General features: G+C 43.2%; 1 protein-coding gene across 2 annotated transcripts in view; it reads left to right on the plus strand.

Moving 5' to 3' along the window:
* LOC106585720 (3',5'-cyclic-AMP phosphodiesterase 4D) overlaps positions 1-17,721 on the plus strand; it is a 60,541-nt gene extending 42,820 nt beyond the window's left edge. For both annotated transcript variants that reach the window (XM_014172261.3, XM_014172263.3), the window contains exons 6-14: positions 884-996; positions 10,205-10,298; positions 10,427-10,605; positions 10,821-10,919; positions 11,032-11,196; positions 11,381-11,480; positions 12,066-12,220; positions 12,439-12,744; positions 12,858-17,721. In XM_014172261.3, the coding sequence (XP_014027736.1) occupies positions 884-996; positions 10,205-10,298; positions 10,427-10,605; positions 10,821-10,919; positions 11,032-11,196; positions 11,381-11,480; positions 12,066-12,220; positions 12,439-12,744; positions 12,858-13,337 (1,691 nt within the window). In that variant the 3' untranslated portion in view covers positions 13,338-17,721. The remainder of the gene's footprint in view (positions 1-883; positions 997-10,204; positions 10,299-10,426; positions 10,606-10,820; positions 10,920-11,031; positions 11,197-11,380; positions 11,481-12,065; positions 12,221-12,438; positions 12,745-12,857) is intronic.
* Positions 17,722-17,952: the final 231 nt, after the last annotated feature.

A 17,952-nucleotide genomic window follows, 5' to 3' on the forward strand; every position in this document is an offset into this window, starting at 1 on the left:
CTTCATCCTGCTCCATGACTGGAATTATATATCTTCTATGGACTGTATACTGAACCTCAGACACACACATCATTGAGAGACTGGGAGTCTGTGTTGTTTTGCATTTGTGTGTATGTATGCGTGTGTATGTCTCTGTTTTATTGTTTTATGTATCAGATCTGAACCTAAAGGCCACCCTCCATATTCCCTGACTCTGCTGTGATTTTAACTGAGGCACACTCAACAGCCTTCCTGCTCTGTAATGCTGGATGCTCATGTAAAGGACGTCACGCTGCTTGCTTAGCGAGTACCACCTTCCTCCTGATTCAGGCCATATCTGGTGTGAACTCAGGACCTGTGCATTGCTAGCGCACGTGACCGCCCTCCTGAAGCGTCTTACCAGTCAGCGCCACATGAAAAGCTAGCTATTCGCTGGTGCAAGTGGGGACACTTCAGGCTGAGGAGTATGTTTTACACATCCCCATGTGCTACACGTTGCTCTGGTTGACCATGTTCGTTGCCTGTCTCTCATGGTTCCAGGACTATATGCCCCTGTCATTCCTCCAAAGGTTTGGACAGTAGGACTTTTGGGCAGGGGGGGGGGGCTCTGGCTTTGAACAACCTGGTTCAGGGTGTTGGTCTCTGGGATAGGATTCAGGACTCTAGGCCCCTCTGGTCTCTCCCTATCAGGGTGTCTGTCTTGGGGTGGAAATCAGACTTGTGACTTGGCCCCTCTCATTCTCCTACTGGCCCCTCTGCACCAGTATGAAGAGTCACCCATGCGTCCACTCGGGGCATCTCAGCATCGCTGTGTGTGGGGAGGCAGACCCCGGGCCAGCAGTCTGCGCTAGGCCCCTGAAGCGCCCCTGTACTGACCCCCTGCCCCCCTGTCTCGTCCCCCCAGAGGAGGCCTACCAGAAACTGGCCACCGAGACGTTGGAGGAGCTGGACTGGTGCCTGGACCAGCTGGAGACCCTGCAGACCAGACACTCAGTTGGGGAGATGGCCTCCAACAAGGTAACGACAAAAACCTTTCACTTATGTGTCATATTAAGTTTTATTTTATTTAGTTTTTGTTTAAAACAGGTGAGTACATGGATGACCAATTGTCATTTGCAGTTGAGATTGTTGGCTTCCCACATGGCTGGAACAACAACAACAAAAACTATTTTCTCTCTCTGGCCTCTTCGTGCCTCTTCTACAACAGTTGTATTTGTACTAATATTCATATTAATTCATACATCTCTTTTGTATCAGTATCTGTAGCTCTATCTAGCATTGTCATGCAGGGAGGGAGGTGTGCAGGGAGCATGCTCAGCTCAGCTCTCTCCAGCAAGGCCTTGATGTGCTGCATGCTGATCAGCTCTGGGCTCTGCTGAGAGACTGCCTGCCTGTCTGCTGATGTCACACCCCGTGATGTCACAATAGGGGGATGGGCCTGGCATGAGATACAGGCAGACAGACAAATGGATGGGACACAGTCAGACACAGATCATGTAGCTGTAACACTACCAGATGACTGACTGACAGACAGACAGACAGACAGACAGACAGACAGACAGACAGACAGACAGACAGACAGACAGACAGACAGACAGACAGACAGACAGACAGACAGGCTCTACTCTGTAGCATTGTCACTCTATAGCATAGTCGCACACACAGCTATCCCTGGTTTCCATAGCAACACACACAGGCCTGGTTGGCTTGCCGTCTCACTCCAGCACACAGTAATGGTGCTCCAATACACACACACAACCATCAACCTACAACATGGCATTTCATGACTATAACATCAAATTGAAGTATTTCATTCCGTAAATACAGAACAGTAGCATTGGATACCAGAATAGCAGTATCATTCATATATATTTGTGTTATTTTGTTCTATTCGTATATTGTGCTATACACTGCACAGGAAGGCTGATAATAATGGCTGGAATGGAGTGAATATAATGGTATCAAACACATGGAAACCAGGTGTTTGATGTGTTTCGATACCATTCCATGAATTCTGTTCCAGTCATTACTATGAGCCCATCTTCCCCAATTAAGGTGCCCCCACCCTCCGGTGATACACTGAGTGTACAAAACATTAAGAACAATCTTTCCATGGCATAGACTTACCAGGTGAATTCAGGTGAAAGCTATGATCCCTTATTGATGTCACCTGTTAAATCCACTGCAATCAGTGCATATGAAGGGGAGGAGACAGGTTAAAGAAGGATTTTTAAGCCTTGCGACAGTTGAGACATGGATTGTGTGTGTGCCATTCAGAGGGTGAATGGTCAAGACAAAAGATTGAAGTGCCTTTGAACAGGGTATGGTAGTAGGTGCCAGGTGCACTGGTTTAAATGTGTCAAGAACATCAACGCTGCTGAGTTTTTCACGCTCAACAGTTTCCTGTGGTGTGTATCAAGAATGGTCCACCACCCAATGGACATCCAGCCAACTTGACACTGTGGGAAGCATTGGAGTCAACAAGCATCCCTGTGAAATGCTTTTGACACCTTGTAGAGTCCAGGTCCTGACGAATTGAAGCTGTTCTGAGGACAAAAAGGATGCTGCTCAGTATTAGGAAGATGTTCCTAATGTTTTGTACACTCAGTGTGGCTATAGAGGGTTAGCAGGTTGCATCGTGTGCATTATAAAGGACTTAAGTAGAACTTAGAGTATAGGCTGGGGGTTCATAAGAGCTAGCTGGTGTAATTGCATGTACTGTATGTAATGGTGACATCACAGTTATTATTACACAGGAGTGATGTCATTCCATAGAGAATGTTTGTTTTGGACTGATGCCCAACCGAGCATTCTACTCGTCAATGAGCACCGATGACGATTTAATCAGAAGTGTATTACAACGGCTTGGAAATACAGTGCCGTTCAATAGGAGAAAAATAATTAGTAGGAGAACCTTGTATCATTTTGATTTCGGCAGATTGACATTAGACACAGTATAAACTTCGCTAGTTAGCTAAGATTGAGCGGAGGACACCGGATTTTAGATAGCTAACGTTAGCATTTCTAGCTATTTTTGACTAACTTTCCTAGCTAAAGACAACATTGCCAGCTGTCTAAAGTAAATTTGACGACATGATAATGCAGGCAAAGTTGTGTCCTACTAAATATTTGACCAGTTTAGCAATGTCAGCGTATTTCCGGGCACCATAGTATAATTTAGAACAACAGTTGTTAGCCTCCGTCCAGAATGAATGGGCTTTTCACAATTTTATGGCACCACTATTGCACAGCCGGTAGAGGGCGGCTTGAGAAGGTTCACCACGTGATGGATGTGCAACCTATTAATGAAATTACTAGAGGGGCTATGTCATAAACGCTCAAAGTTCTAAAATGGGATCAAAATGGTAGACATATTGGTCAGGGGGAAATCCAAACTATTCTAATTGGAATGAATGGCAGTAGAAGCATAATCCAGATTTTACTTATGCAGGAAAATAAAAGTAAGGCATGTACATATAAGAAATTGTTTAACAGAATTATTGTCAACCTAAAATCTTGTCATATAATTAGAAATACAGTTTATACAGGTTTTATACACATTTTCTGTATAAATAGCCTCTAAAATATATGTAAACTGACCATAAATGTTAAAATTGCTGTATCCTTGGAAAGCTGTGAGTGCTATTATATGATACAATATCAGCACTTGTTGCATTTATAACTTGTCTAAGTCCTATCATCTACTGATCTGAGCCAGTGTATGGCTGTGGATTGACTGCATTGTTTGAATGGAATGTTAGCATATTGGCAGATAATTAGAAAAATGTATAGAAATATTCCTTTAAAACTGGCTAGCTAGCTAACGAACATAAAGCACCGTTCAAAAGTTTGGGGTCACTTAGAAATGTCCTTGTTTTTGAAAGAAAAGCACATTTTTTGTCCATTTAAAATAACATTAAATTGATCAAAAATACAGTGTAGACATTGTTAATGTTGTAAATGACTTTTGTTGCTGGAAATGTTATGATTGATTTTGATTTTTTATGATTTTTTATGGAATATCTACATAGGCGTACAGAGGCCCATTATCAGCAACCATCACTCCTGTGTTCCAATGGCACGTTGTGTTAGCCAATCCAAGTTTATAATTTTAAAAGGCTGATTGATCATTAGAAAACCCTTTTGCAATTATGTTAGCACAGCTGAAAACTGTTGTTCTTATTAAAGATGCAATAAAACTGGCCTTCTTTAGACTAGTTGAGTATCTGGAGCATCAGCATTTGTGGGTTCAATTACAGGCTCACAATGGCCAGAAACAAAGACTTTTCTTCTGAAACTCAACAGTCTATTCTTGTTCTGAGGAATGAAGGCTATTCCATGCGAGAAATTGCCAAGAAACGATCTCGTACAAAGCTGTGTACTACTCCCTTCACAGAACAGCACAAACTGTCTCTAACCAGAATAGAAAGAGGAGTGGGAGGCCCCGGTGCACAACTGACCAAGAAGACAAGTACATTAGAGTGTCTAGTTTGAGAAACAGACGCCTCACAAGTCCTCAACTGGCAGCTTCATTAAATAGTACCAGTCTCAACTTCAACAGTGAAGAGGCGAGTCTGGGATGCTGGCCTTCTAGGCAGAGTTGCAAAGAAAAAGCCATATCTCAGACTGGCCAATAAAAATAAAATATTAAGATGGGCAAAATAACACTGGATAGAGGAACTCTGCCTAGAAGGCCAGCATCCCGGAGTCGCCTCTTCACTGTTGACGTTGAGACTGGTGACGTTGAGGCTGGTGTCGTTGAGACTGGTGACGTTGAGACTGGTGACGTTGAGACAGATCAATTAGCCTTTTAAAATGATAAACTTTGATTAGCTAACACAACGTGCCATTGGAACACAGGAGTGATGGTTGCTGATAATGGGCTTATGTACGCCTATGTAGATATTCCATAAAAAATCTGCCGTTTCCAGCTACAATAGTAATTTACAACATTAACAATGTCTACACTGTATTTCTGATCAATTTGATGTTATTTTAATGGACAAAGAATGTGTTTTTCTTTCAAAAACAAGGACATTTCTAAGTGACCCCAAACTTTTGAATGGTAGTGTACATTGCTGATCATTTCTTCAAATTCATTATTTTACACAATATTTTATCACAGCACTGGCAAACCATGGTTGACCAACTCCCTGACCAAAATGGCTGACATTTGTCCCATTAAAATAATGTTAAAGGCCATTCTAGTATTCTAATTCCTAATTCTATGTTTCATTCACTGGCAGTGTTGGGGAGTAGTGAACTACATGTAGTTGAACAAGTTGTTACAAGGTTAAAACAGATACAACTCAAAGCTTAACAGTTTAGGCATTCATTCTGAGTTGTTACAAGGTTAAAACAGATACAACTCAAAGCTTAACAGTTTAGGCATTCATTTTCAAACGTCTGAAATCGCTGTATTTTTCACCCACCTATTTGATTATGTCACACTCACATGTCATTATTGTCCCTGATCTACCCTGAAATTGTAGAAAGACATATTGGTTATTAATAGCAAAGGGCATGTTGTATTAATAATGGACATATGTCATTATGTGGAATCATGTGTAAACTGTGTGTGAGTTTGTTGTACATGTTGTTAGCTTTTACATACACACAAAAATCTTCCACCAAAATAAAGTGAGAAAACAAACAATAGCTCTAGATATGAGATCCATTTGATTGGGTCTATATTCCATAGGGAATTCCTATTTTGGGTCCCACTTCAAATTACATACAAGTCTCAGCTAAACATGGTGTGATTTCTACCCAAAGGTGTGTGTTCACACCTCTTCGCTGAGCTATCAATAGCATACCGGCTAGCTAGCTGACCGTGTGTGTGTGTGTGTGTGTGTGTGTGTGTGTGTGTGTGTGTGTGTGTGTGTGTGTGTGTGTGTGTGTGTGTGTGTGTGTGTGTGTGTGTGCGCGCATTTGTACGTGCGTGGGTGTTTTGTGGGCCTGTGACGGCCTGTTCCTAGTCTCTCGGACCCAGGCAGAGGCGCTATATCTCTCTCAACGGGTGACCAGCAGTCTCATCTGTTCCAGCAGCTGTAAACTACCCACAATCCATTCTGGGCACCTTTGGGGACGCAAGGTGTAAAGTAATCTGAGACACGACAGTACCCTCACACTATTGTGGCTCTGTCTGTCTACCATCTACTGAGGGGATTTTGGTAGGAAACTAATAGTGTATAAGTCTAAGTATGCCCACCAGTCTAGTTTGCCATTCTAAATACTTTGAGGTGGCATGTTAATTTAAGCAAAACTCTAGCCTGCTCTCTTTTCCTCTGTTAAGGATTTGAATGTGTTCTGACTACCGTCCATCCATACTCCATCCAAACTGCTTCAGAAGTACACATACAGTGGTGCTGTACCCATCCCCAGTTCAGAGAAAGCACAGCTAGGTTATTGCTCGCCATACAACTCTGGACCATGGGCTGTGTCCCAAATGGGACCATATTCCCTATATAGTGCACTTCTTTTGACCAAAGGACAAAGCCATGGTCTCATAGTCAAACAAATGGAATCCAGCTTCATGTATGACCCTTAGTGAAGTGACATACAGTATTCTCAATGCTGTACTAACTGTCCCAGACAGTCCAGTGATGCTCATGACTTGTGAAAGTTTAATGGGATTTAAACGTGTGGTTTTCTCCCAGGATATTTGCCTGAATTATTTTCAGTGTGAATATTGCATGACCAAGATGAGACAATCTCCGCTTCCAGCAAGTGTCTCACAGATTACTTCAGCTAGATGACAACACACAGCACAAGCAAACAGTATGTCCCCATCCCGCTGTACTGCACAAATGTTTTTTTTTAAATATGGGGGAAAAACTCCTCAGAGGACTAACTTCCAACCTCGACCTCAGCCAATCACATAGAGGGATGAGCTCACTCTGCTCCTGTCCAGCCAATTAGCTGTGGTGATGAGCTCACTGTTTTCCCTATCCTCTCCCTGATAGGCTGTGTGTGTGGATGAGGGCAGCAGCCGTGTGCTTCAGTGTGTGTGATAGACAGGCAGAAGCAGCCTTATTTACAAACCATTGACAGACCTTCTCTCTCCACAAGCACCGGCAGCATCCAAGCATCCTCCTCTCACTCCATCTATTATTCACACACCCCAGCGGGGGGTGTGTGTGTGTGTGTGTGTGTGTGTGTGTGTGTGTGTGTGTGTGTGTGTGTGTGTGTGTGTGTGTGTGTGTGTGTGTGTGTGTGTGTGTGTGTGTGTGTGTGTGTGTGTGTGTGTGTGTGTGTGTGTGTGTGTGTGTGTGTGTGTGTGTGTGTGTGTGTGTGTGAGGATGCTCTCATCAGAGCCCCGGGCACCCACACTCTGTCCCCAGCTTCCCCAGAGTGCAGTGCTCCAGTCAGGATCCTGGACTATAGCTTTCCCAATGGGGAGGAACGGAACAGATATGACAGACTGTGTTCAGTGGATGGACCTGCTGTACACCTCAAAACTCCTCTTATTCATGGACTCTGTGCTCTCGCTGTATTGAGCTGCTTTTGCTGGTGGTCTCTCTAGCCTGTTTTTCTGTGCTGTAGCTGGCTCTAGTCTGCCTGTTCTCTTTATATTTGGACCACATATTTTGTTTTTTCAAAATGCCTGAGGCCAACTACCTGCTCTCTGTGTCCTGGGGATATATAAAGGTAAGATGTGAGGTGGATTTTATTATTCTAATACTATTAATATATTGTTTTCTGAAAAAGCAGCCATCATTCCTCTGATGAGGTGAGAATGATGTCATTACCAGACAAAGGAAAAGTAGGCTTGTCCCTGACATCCACTTGAACTTTGTTTATTTGAACTGTAAATAGAGAGACAAAGGTGTTGTGTGACATAATCCATCTGTACTTCTGGCATTATAAATAAATGGTAGTATGGTTGGGTGTGTCGTCTGCAGCTCTCCCCAGTTGGTGTGATAAGGGTGTTGCTCTCACTCCCGGCTACAGATGCCTCTATGGAAGAGTATGTTCACATGATAGCTTATAGCATACAGGGACCAGTTTTGGTATGAAATGCAGGAAAAGGGATATGCTGTGTGGGAAAGGGTGGCATCGAGTGCATTGGTGAATATCAAAGGGCTGTATCAACGGCAGTCACTTTCTAGAACAAAGATTATTTTGCTTTGGGTACCAAAATAATTGCAGCGACTCTATTGTAAGGAAGGGAAGATTCAAGCTTCACCAACATGTCCAGCGATACAGAGATGTTCAGCACTTTGTTCCACACTCATATACACTGTTTGATCATTGGATAAGGTCACTTGAAGGTGTTGAGTTCAAATCCCTTAGTTTGGCCAGGCTAACGTGGGGTCAACAATTGCCAGGTTTAGAATGAAATGTAAATGTTGTCAGCACTACAGTTGAGGACAGTAGACGCTAGGGCTGGAAAATTGCCAGGGACCTCACGATACGATATTCTCATGATTCTCACGATTTTGTGTTACTATTCAATACTGCGATTTTACTATGATTTTGACGTTCGAAACAAATTGCTGACAATACCTGCTGCAGAGAGACAATAGAGAGCATGAGAAAACAAGTTCTGATCAGTCAGGGAAAAAATGGTGCTAAAAACATGTTGGCTCACTATTTCAAAATAATATGGAGAACCAGCTATAGGATGAAAAATACTGGAGTTTTGGTGCAGGTACAGCCAACTAGCGCTAGCTAACGCTACCTACAGTAGCCAAAAAAATAGATTTTATTAATCGATACATGGAGACAAAAATCGATAAAATATTGTCCCAAAATAATATTGTAGTATCATATTGTAATAGTAGACGCTCTTAGAAATATCACTATAGATTCTTGGGCTTTATCTACTTGCGATGTCTTTGGGATATTGTAGCTAAATCTAATTGACAAATTATAGCCAAATCTGTGTGAAACTAGATACATATAACTAGATACAGCCTTCATATAGCCTTTTGTGTGTTTAAAGAAATACATTTGTGGGTTGGGACCGCTGATGTAGCTGTGGTGAGAGAGCGCTGCGGGAAAGTGCGATAAAATGTATCATTTTACGGAACTGCTTTGCAGCGCTCGCTGAAGCCTTCAGCCTGGTTTCGCAATCACTGTTGTTTAAGAGTTCAGCTACCCATTCCTCTGAATGTCCTCCAAATCGAAGGCCAAAGCTAAATTTGGGTCTGCCATTCCAGAGGGTGAGACTGAGGGAGAGTGGGAGCAAAGGATAGGGAGAATGAAAGTGGGTGACGGAGAATTGGGTTACTGATTACATCAGAACTGTTGCTAGCAGAGGGGTGCAGCGGGTATCTCACCTGATCTGTACTCCCTCCAACCTCTCAACTGTGTGTGTGTGTGTGTGTGTGTGTGTGTGTGTGTGTGTGTGTGTGTGTGTGTGTGTGTGTGTGTGTGTGTGTGTGTGTGTGTGTGTGTGTGTGTGTGTGTGTGTGTGTGTGGAGCATGCTGTAATAGTACTGATTAAAGTGTGGTGTCTCACAGTGTCTGCTGTTTCCCTTCTAAAAGACTCTCCTACCGTTAGAAATTACTTTAGCCGGGGCCTCCCGAGTGGCACTGCATCGCAGGGCTAGAGGCGTTACTACAGACCCGGGTTCATTCCCAGACTGTGCCACAACCGGGCCGTGGCCGGGAGTCCCATAGGACGGCACACAATTGGCCCAGTGTCTTCTGGGTTAGGAAAGGGTTTGGCCGGTGGGGCTTTACTTGGCTCATCCGGTCAATTCCTCCGACACATTGGTGCTTCTGGGTTAAGGTGGCGGGTCATTTTTCAAAGGACTTATGACTCCACCTTCGGCTCTCCTGAGCCTGTTGGGGAGTTGCAGCGATGAGACAAGATCGGGGTGTAAAATAAAATAAAACAAATATATAAGATATGACTTTGACCCTCAATGGCAGATATGGCCATACAGAATCCTCCAATTTGTGCTCCAGGATTCCACCAACTTAACTTAAATCATACAAAATCATGATTGACACATCCAGTGCAGAATGTAACTCCATATTTTTTTTCCTGGTATACTACACACTGTAACCCCTTCTCTCTGTGTCCGTATGTCTGTGTGTGTCTGTGTGTCTGTCTGTCTGTCTGTCTGTCTGTGTGTGTGTGTGTGTGTGTGTGTGTGTGTGTGTGTGTGTGTGTGTGTGTGGTGTGTGTGTGTGTGTGTGTGTGTGTGTGTGTGTGTGTGTGTGTGTGTGTGTGTGTGTGTGTGTGTGTGTGTGTGTGTGTGTTGTGTTCCAGTTCAAGAGAATGTTGAACAGGGAGCTCAGCCACCTGTCTGAGATGAGTCGCTCAGGGAACCAGGTGTCAGAGTTCATCTCCAGCACCTTCCTGGGTGAGTGACCACAGTGACCACTGGGCTCCTCCCTGCTCATTCTGGACACTGTAGAGAGGCCAGAGCTGTGTCCCAAATGGCACCCTATTGGACGTCTCACTGTCTCTTATTCTATGTGTTTGACACAGACAAGCAGCACGAGGTGGAGATGCCAACTCCCCAGACGCAGAAGGAGAAGGAAGACAAGAAGAATAGGCCCATGTCTGAGATCAGTGGGGTGAAGAAACTGCAGCACAGCTCCAGCCTCACCAACTCTAACATACCCCGCTTCGGAGTCAAGAGCGAGACAGAGGACGAACTGGCTAAGGTGGGCAGCAGTGGGAGAGAGGGTTAGGAAAGGGAGGACGAGGAGACATGAAGAGAGAGGGTGAGGGAGAAAGAGGGATAGAGGGTGATATAGGGGAGAGAGTTGTAGGGAAAGATCTAGAGAGGAGGGATAGAGAAAGAGGAGAAGACCAAGAGAGTGAGGCTAGGCTCTAAAACGACTATATCAGTGTAAGAATGGTTGTTTTCCCTTTGCAGGAGCTGGAGGATGTAAATAAATGGGGCCTTAACGTTTTCAAAGTCACTCAGTTCTCTGGGAACAGGCCCCTGACCGTCATGATGCACACTATATTCCAGGTATAGATAAGTTCAATTTGATCTGCTTTATTTTTGTTGATTGTACTAACATGACTTGTATCCACAGTCTACTACAATACAACATTATGTTTTTGTTTTGTTTTTCTTATAGGAGAGAGACTTGTTAAAAACGTTTAAAATTCCACTCGACACCTTTATAACCTACCTGATGACCTTAGAAGACCATTATCATGGTGACGTGGCCTACCACAACAACATCCATGCTGCTGATGTCACCCAGTCCACTCACGTGCTGCTATCCACCCCCGCTCTAGAGGTTGGACCCCTCAATCAATCAGTCAATCCATCAATAACACTGCATTTGTATTTGTATAAAACCTAGACCCACAAAAATATACTTCAGCTTTAATTTGTCAGGATTGTAACTGACAGATTTCTGATTGCTGTTATTTGGTTGAATGGCTGGTGTAACCCTGTACTGTCCTCTCTGCTGTTCCCAGGCTGTGTTCACAGACCTGGAGATCCTAGCTGCCATATTTGCCAGTGCTATTCATGACGTGGATCACCCTGGAGTCTCCAACCAGTTCCTCATCAACACCAGTGAGTCTAAATACAGACCTGATTGATCAGTTACGTCACTGACTTACACGAGGCATGATGGATGCCCTCTGTCTCTCCCCAGCATTGGGGATTAACACTCAACATCAAGCACACAGGTTACTAAACAACCCCACTGAGATATTCAACCCACACACACACACACACACACACACACACACACACACACACACACACACACACACACACACACACACACACACACACACACACACACACAAACACACACACACACACACACACACACACACACACACACACACACACACACACACACACAAACACACACACACACACACACACACACACACACACACACACACACACACACACACACACCTCCTCCTCCGTTGTGCCATGTGGTGTCTCCCTGAAGTCCAGAGGGGGATGCCCTGCAGCGAAGGCAGTAGGAGTCGTCAGTCAGGAAACACTAGAATGAGCCTCTGTCAGCCAGAACACCAGATCTGTTTAAGTGAATATTTATGTTAAAGTTATAAGGACCTCAACAACACCTCTTCATTGAACATGTCAAACATCTGAGTCAGTGTATGTGTGTTTGTCCCCCAGACTCGGAGCTGGCCCTCATGTACAATGACTCGTCAGTCCTGGAGAACCACCACCTGGCTGTGGGCTTCAAGCTGCTTCAGGAAGAGAACTGTGACATCTTCCAGAACCTGACCAAAAAACAACGACAATCACTGCGCAAGATGGTCATCGACATCGTTAGTGACTGGATAGTAATCAGTAACCAATAGGAACATCTCTGAAATAGTGTTCACATCAGCTTAAAAAATGTCCATGGTTATACTTGAGTGCTACTGTTTAATTCTTCTATGTTATCAGATGTTACCAAACTCTCCATTAATATAGAAGATGTGTTCTATTGGTTTGTCCCTGGCAGTATTGTGACAGTCTGTGTTGTGTCTCTGGTGGTTCCCAGGTCCTAGCGACTGACATGTCCAAGCACATGAACCTCCTGGCTGACCTGAAGACCATGGTGGAGACCAAGAAGGTGACCAGCTCTGGAGTTCTACTCCTGGACAACTACTCTGACAGGATCCAAGTTTTGCAGAACATGGTGCACTGTGCAGACCTGAGTAACCCCACCAAACCCCTGCAGCTGTACCGCCAGTGGACCGACCGCATCATGGAAGAGTTCTTCACCCAGGGGGACAGGGAGAGGGAGAGAGGCATGGAGATCAGCCCTATGTGTGACAAACACAACGCCTCTGTCCAGAAGAGCCAGGTACCCACTCATACAACCCCCCCCCCCCCCCTAACACGCACACACCAAACACACATACACAAATCCTTTCTATTGTTTTTCACTAACCCTAACCCTCTCTGTCATCTCTCCAGGTGGGCTTTATTGACTACATCGTCCACCCTCTATGGGAGACATGGGCAGACCTGGTGCACCCTGACGCTCAGGACATCCTGGACACTCTGGAGGACAACAGGGAGTGGTACCAGAGCACCATCCCCCAGAGCCCCTCACCTACCCTGGACGAGCCTGAGGACGGCAGCCGTCCCCCTGGAGGGGACAAGTTCCAGTTTGAACTCACACTGGAGGAGGACGGGGAATCGGACACGGAGAAGGACAGTGGCAGCCAACCCGAGGAAGAGGATGAAGAAGAGGAGAACAGTTGTAGTGACTCAAAAACACTCTGTACGCAGGACTCAGAGTCGACAGAGATACTACTGGACGAACAGGTTGGGGAGGAGGAGGAAGAGGAAGTGGAGGGAGAGTCCTCTTCGTCACAACCTTGTGTAGTGGAGGAGGAAGAGGAGGGGGAGGAAGGGGAAGAGAAGGGAGAGGAGAAACCAGCCGATACATAGCAGTGTATGGACTGCAACTAAACTTTTCTTCTTAGTAACCAGAGATGATTATTTCTAGAGTATTTTGGGGGTTTTGTGGACAATGTCTGTTATTTTTTTAATATATTTATGTTTAGGGTTCCAAAGCGCACGCTGTTCACCCCTTGGCCACTCCTCCCTCCTCATCCTTGGTCAGCTTCTCAGACACACCCACTGGTACTTCTTCAACTTTTTTGCACTCAGGAAAACTCTTTTCCATTCCCGTTTGTACCGGAGTAGTCTGTGTGTTATTTCCCTTCAAAACCCAGTCCTAGTGTGTTGAAGTTACATTAAGGAATATGATTAGAGTTTAGAGTGTGTTTAATGCTGTTCATATACAGTATATCTCTACTCCTTTCAGCCTTGGCTGACCAATGGCGGTGTTTCTGTGTGTTATTAAGTGCCCATTCTTCAGAAGTGACTATAGTGTCTGTTTTTCTTAGTTGTTTGTATTTATCAGCAAAGCAACACGCTACGTTGTTGTGTGGTCTGGATGAATGAAATCCCAACAGGACACGTCACGATGGAGAGAGGCACTGCAGCACATCGAGAGAAATGCATTGTGGGAATTTATCAAGACACTTTTCTGAAGTTTAAGTCTTCCTTGAAAACCTGACTAAAAAAGGCTAAGATCTTACAGCTCTAATGCTAGGTTTAACCTCGATAGAGTTTTTGTATCGTACCATACATAACATGGAGATCTATTGTAGATAAGACTTTTGAAAACATTTGGAAGGCACTTGAAACTGTTGATGAGAAATGTCTCATCTGCCACTGCTTTTCTGTGTGTAAAAGGGTAACTTACCAGTTATTGTTTTGGGGTGAGTATTGGGGAGTATTCTCAGAATTACAAATCAAGCCCTTGCCCCTACCCTCTACGCAGTAGATCTGAGAGGATTGGATAGATATTAGTGGATCCAATCCTCTCAGATCTACAGGACTGCCTAAAGGGTAGGTGCTAGAGCTTGATTTGGAATTGCATGTTTATCAAAAAGCATTTACACTATTACTCCCATACCACTGTCCCCATGTTCGGTTGTCATAATCGTGCAACAATCATTTCAAGGATTGTTTTCACTGAAGAAAAACATGACACATGTTGACACATACTTGACTTTACATTGAATGAAATCATTTTGTCTGACTGACCAGAAAGAATCCTTGAAGGTCTACTTATTGTTGCCTGCAGTAAATATGAGCGCATGTCATCGGACAATGCAATGCTTGTTAGAAGCATTGGACTGCTGCATTGGAGTGCTGCAAGTGTACAGAGGTGATGTCACCACGCTCTGCTGTACTGTGGAATTCTATGGGGGGGTTTGATACCTATAGCAATGTTATAATAGAATTTTGGTAATTTGACGGGTTGCGACACTTTTTGTGCACACATGGTAACCTTATTTCCTATTACCTGTCAATCATGTCTCCATTTCCTAATTGTGGTGTAGGGAGGTGGTCAATTCGATTTCATATTCGGGAAGCAATTTCTTGAATAATAGTTCATTAATAATAAATAATAATAAACATAGAGATGAATCTTTGAAATCCCTCAGATAAAGTAATAGCTTTGTGAGATGTCTGAAATATGTACAGTGACAGATTATTACAACAGCATTTGTGAGTGCTTACTTAAAATGGAATTGACCACAGCCCTTACTGCAGGTCAGTAATTTTTTCCAATGCACTACATGGTTGATGTTTTCACACATTAGCAGTCACAGACAGTCATTCTGATTCCCATGTAAAGTAGCCTTTTGACTGACTAAAATATCACTCATAATATTTTGGGGGGATAGAAATGTTCAACAACAACAAAAAGAACTACCAGGAAGTTTTAAATGACAGGCTGAGGTGGGGAGCTAATATTCATGAGCTTGCCTTGATTGACAGCTCTTTGAAAGGCCTATGTCATGAAACTTGGATGCAGTGAACAGTGTTGCAGTAAAATCATCTCAAGCAAATTTGGTGATACACAAAGCAACTCAAACAACATTGAAATTGCATCAGTGATGTATGTATTTTAATCTCCCATTCGGCATGTCTCTTGTGATGCGGTTCACAGCAGCACTGACAGATGTGTTGACATGACAACTGCGTCAGGGTTTTGAACGACCCTTCCCCCCCTTTTGTTCCATGCTGTCTGAAGACCTAGCTAGCCACTAGCGAACACCAGACACAGATGAAAGGGGAGACATATAAGTATCTTTGCCATAGATGAATAGTATAAACTTTTCATTATATTTGCTGACACCCTATAGTCTAAATTTGGCAACAGTAGAGTAGCTATATAAACCAAACCCCTTCGCAAACACGCCTTCTAAAATGTTGGTAACAAGGCGGTACTTATTTAAATTAGGTAAGAGAATATCATGTTACCGTTGGTGTATTAAAATTAGAGTTAGGGTGATGTCACCCTATCCCTTTAATAATCCCGCCTCCTGAATCCAAGTGTTTGACATGGCGGAGGGGACCCAAAATTTTTCAATGTAGAAGCAACAGTAATTTTTCATACTTCTGGTCAATGTACTTTGATTTGGTTATCCAAATATCATCCAATTTGATTTAAAACATAATTTTGACGGTTCATGACCCTCTGTCATTGTCATCACACTAAGCTTGGATTTGTTTGTTTTGACCAAGAACACAAGACAATCAGCTCCATTGTGCAGTGGTCTCATAAGAAGACAAGTTGGCTATAGATAATGGATGTTTTCATATCTCACTACTTCACTTTTTTAAAATTAAAACTCGCCAAAACTCACGTGCACATTAGGCTTGAACAAGACTCTATACACTTCAGCCAAGAGACTTTCTTTTACACGTTTCTATTGTTGTTGGTATTACAATTGATGCTATTATTTATTGAAATATTTTTGTATTAGTTGTGTCTTTCTTGCCATATTAAGGCGGTACAGTAAAGTTTTCGCTGTAGCATAGACCGCAGTACAGGCTTTCCAGTTACTATACCCAAATAGGCTTTTTTTCTCTAAATATGTACATACAGTATAAAAAATTCAAGAATTGTTAGAGTGCTTATTTGAAAAGAAATGTGTAATTTCAAATGTTTTATTTCATTCTTATGTTCTTGTGCCAAGTTGTTTTTCCCCATCCTCACCCGATGACCTTACCATAATACCGCTTTTCTGGTTGTATCTCTGTTTACAAACATATATTTATTGTGTTGTATATACTATAATTATTATTATTCTCATCATGATGCTGTTTGTTGTAAATGATTTACTCTTATCATCCCTTATGGTGATGGTGTGGCTGTATTACGGACCTCTTGTTGAGAGAATGTTTATTACACATGCTTATTCAGTGGAAAATCATCCATTGATATTGGTTATCTGAGAAGCTTGCTCAGAGCGAAGGAGGACAGGGGAAAGCCAAATAGTTTTTTAGGGGAAGCTGTTCCTTGGCCCATGGGCTGTGCCTTAAATTCAACATGCCATGTTTTAGTCTCTCTTTTCTTTTTCTTCTCCTCGTTTGCTGCATTAGATAGTCTTGTGGTTTGAGCTGACCTGACCCAGACAATGGCCTCGAGTTGTGAAAGGAATTCATGAAATAATGTCGCCTTTTTCCTTCACAGCCAAATCAGAAATATTATGTGAACATGGAAAAAAAGGCAGCACGTGCTATACATTCTGTTGTCAAGGTTGAAAACGGAGGTCATGGCTGTGGAGTTCCAGGTCGACTCGGGCCTAAAATCCACTAGATGAGTGGTGGCTTGGCCAAGCTGGATCTGTGGGGACGGTGGATCCTATAGGGTTGTGAAGCACCACGACGAAGAGACACATCCACGTGTTCAGTCACTGCTGCATTTATTTAGGCTGAAACACTCACGATGTGCTACTCAGCCATGCTTGGCAAGCACGTTCACTCATACCACATGCAATATCCAAAACCACTGTCATCTTTCTGCTTGAAGAGGAGAAGGCTAGTAATTATGGAGTGAGGTGGGGTGGGGGTAAGGGGGGGTGTCATCCTAAAAACACGTCCTTCGATGGGGACTCTTATTTTGACACGCATACTGTAGATTCTAAACAGCCCTGGACCAATGGAATCGGTGGGTTCTTTTCTCATTTTGTGTTCTTATGGTATGAAAGAAATACACAAACTGTAACACACAAACTGTAACTTCAAAAAGGTCTTCAGGACAATTATTTTTGGGTTATGTCTTTAGAATGCCAACTTGTCTGGAAGTTTCACAAGACAATATAAAGTTATTTTAATGGATTCCTTGTTAATTGCAGTCTATTGGATAGCACTGTAGATCATAAACTTTCAGTAAAAAAAAGAAAACTGAAGAAAAAATGTTTTTATATGCAACAGATGAAATAAAAGCATGGGTTGATTCTGCCTACCCGTTGGTCTCTTCTGTGTCATTATATAGACTCCTGTACCGTTTTAAAGATAAGCCTGTCTGTGATGATGATGATGATGATGATTCTAACAATCTTTAAGTGAAGTTGGCTTGGAGCAGGGATGATGACTGGTTAGTCATTGTGACAGATTCAGAAATACACTGAACAAAAATATAAAGGCAACATGTAAAGTGTTGGTCCCATGTTTCATGAGCTGAAATAAAATATCC

This window comes from Salmo salar, chromosome 24, assembly GCF_965601325.2.
Source record: "Salmo salar chromosome 24, fSalSal1, whole genome shotgun sequence".
NCBI classification, from domain to species: domain Eukaryota; kingdom Metazoa; phylum Chordata; class Actinopteri; order Salmoniformes; family Salmonidae; genus Salmo; species Salmo salar.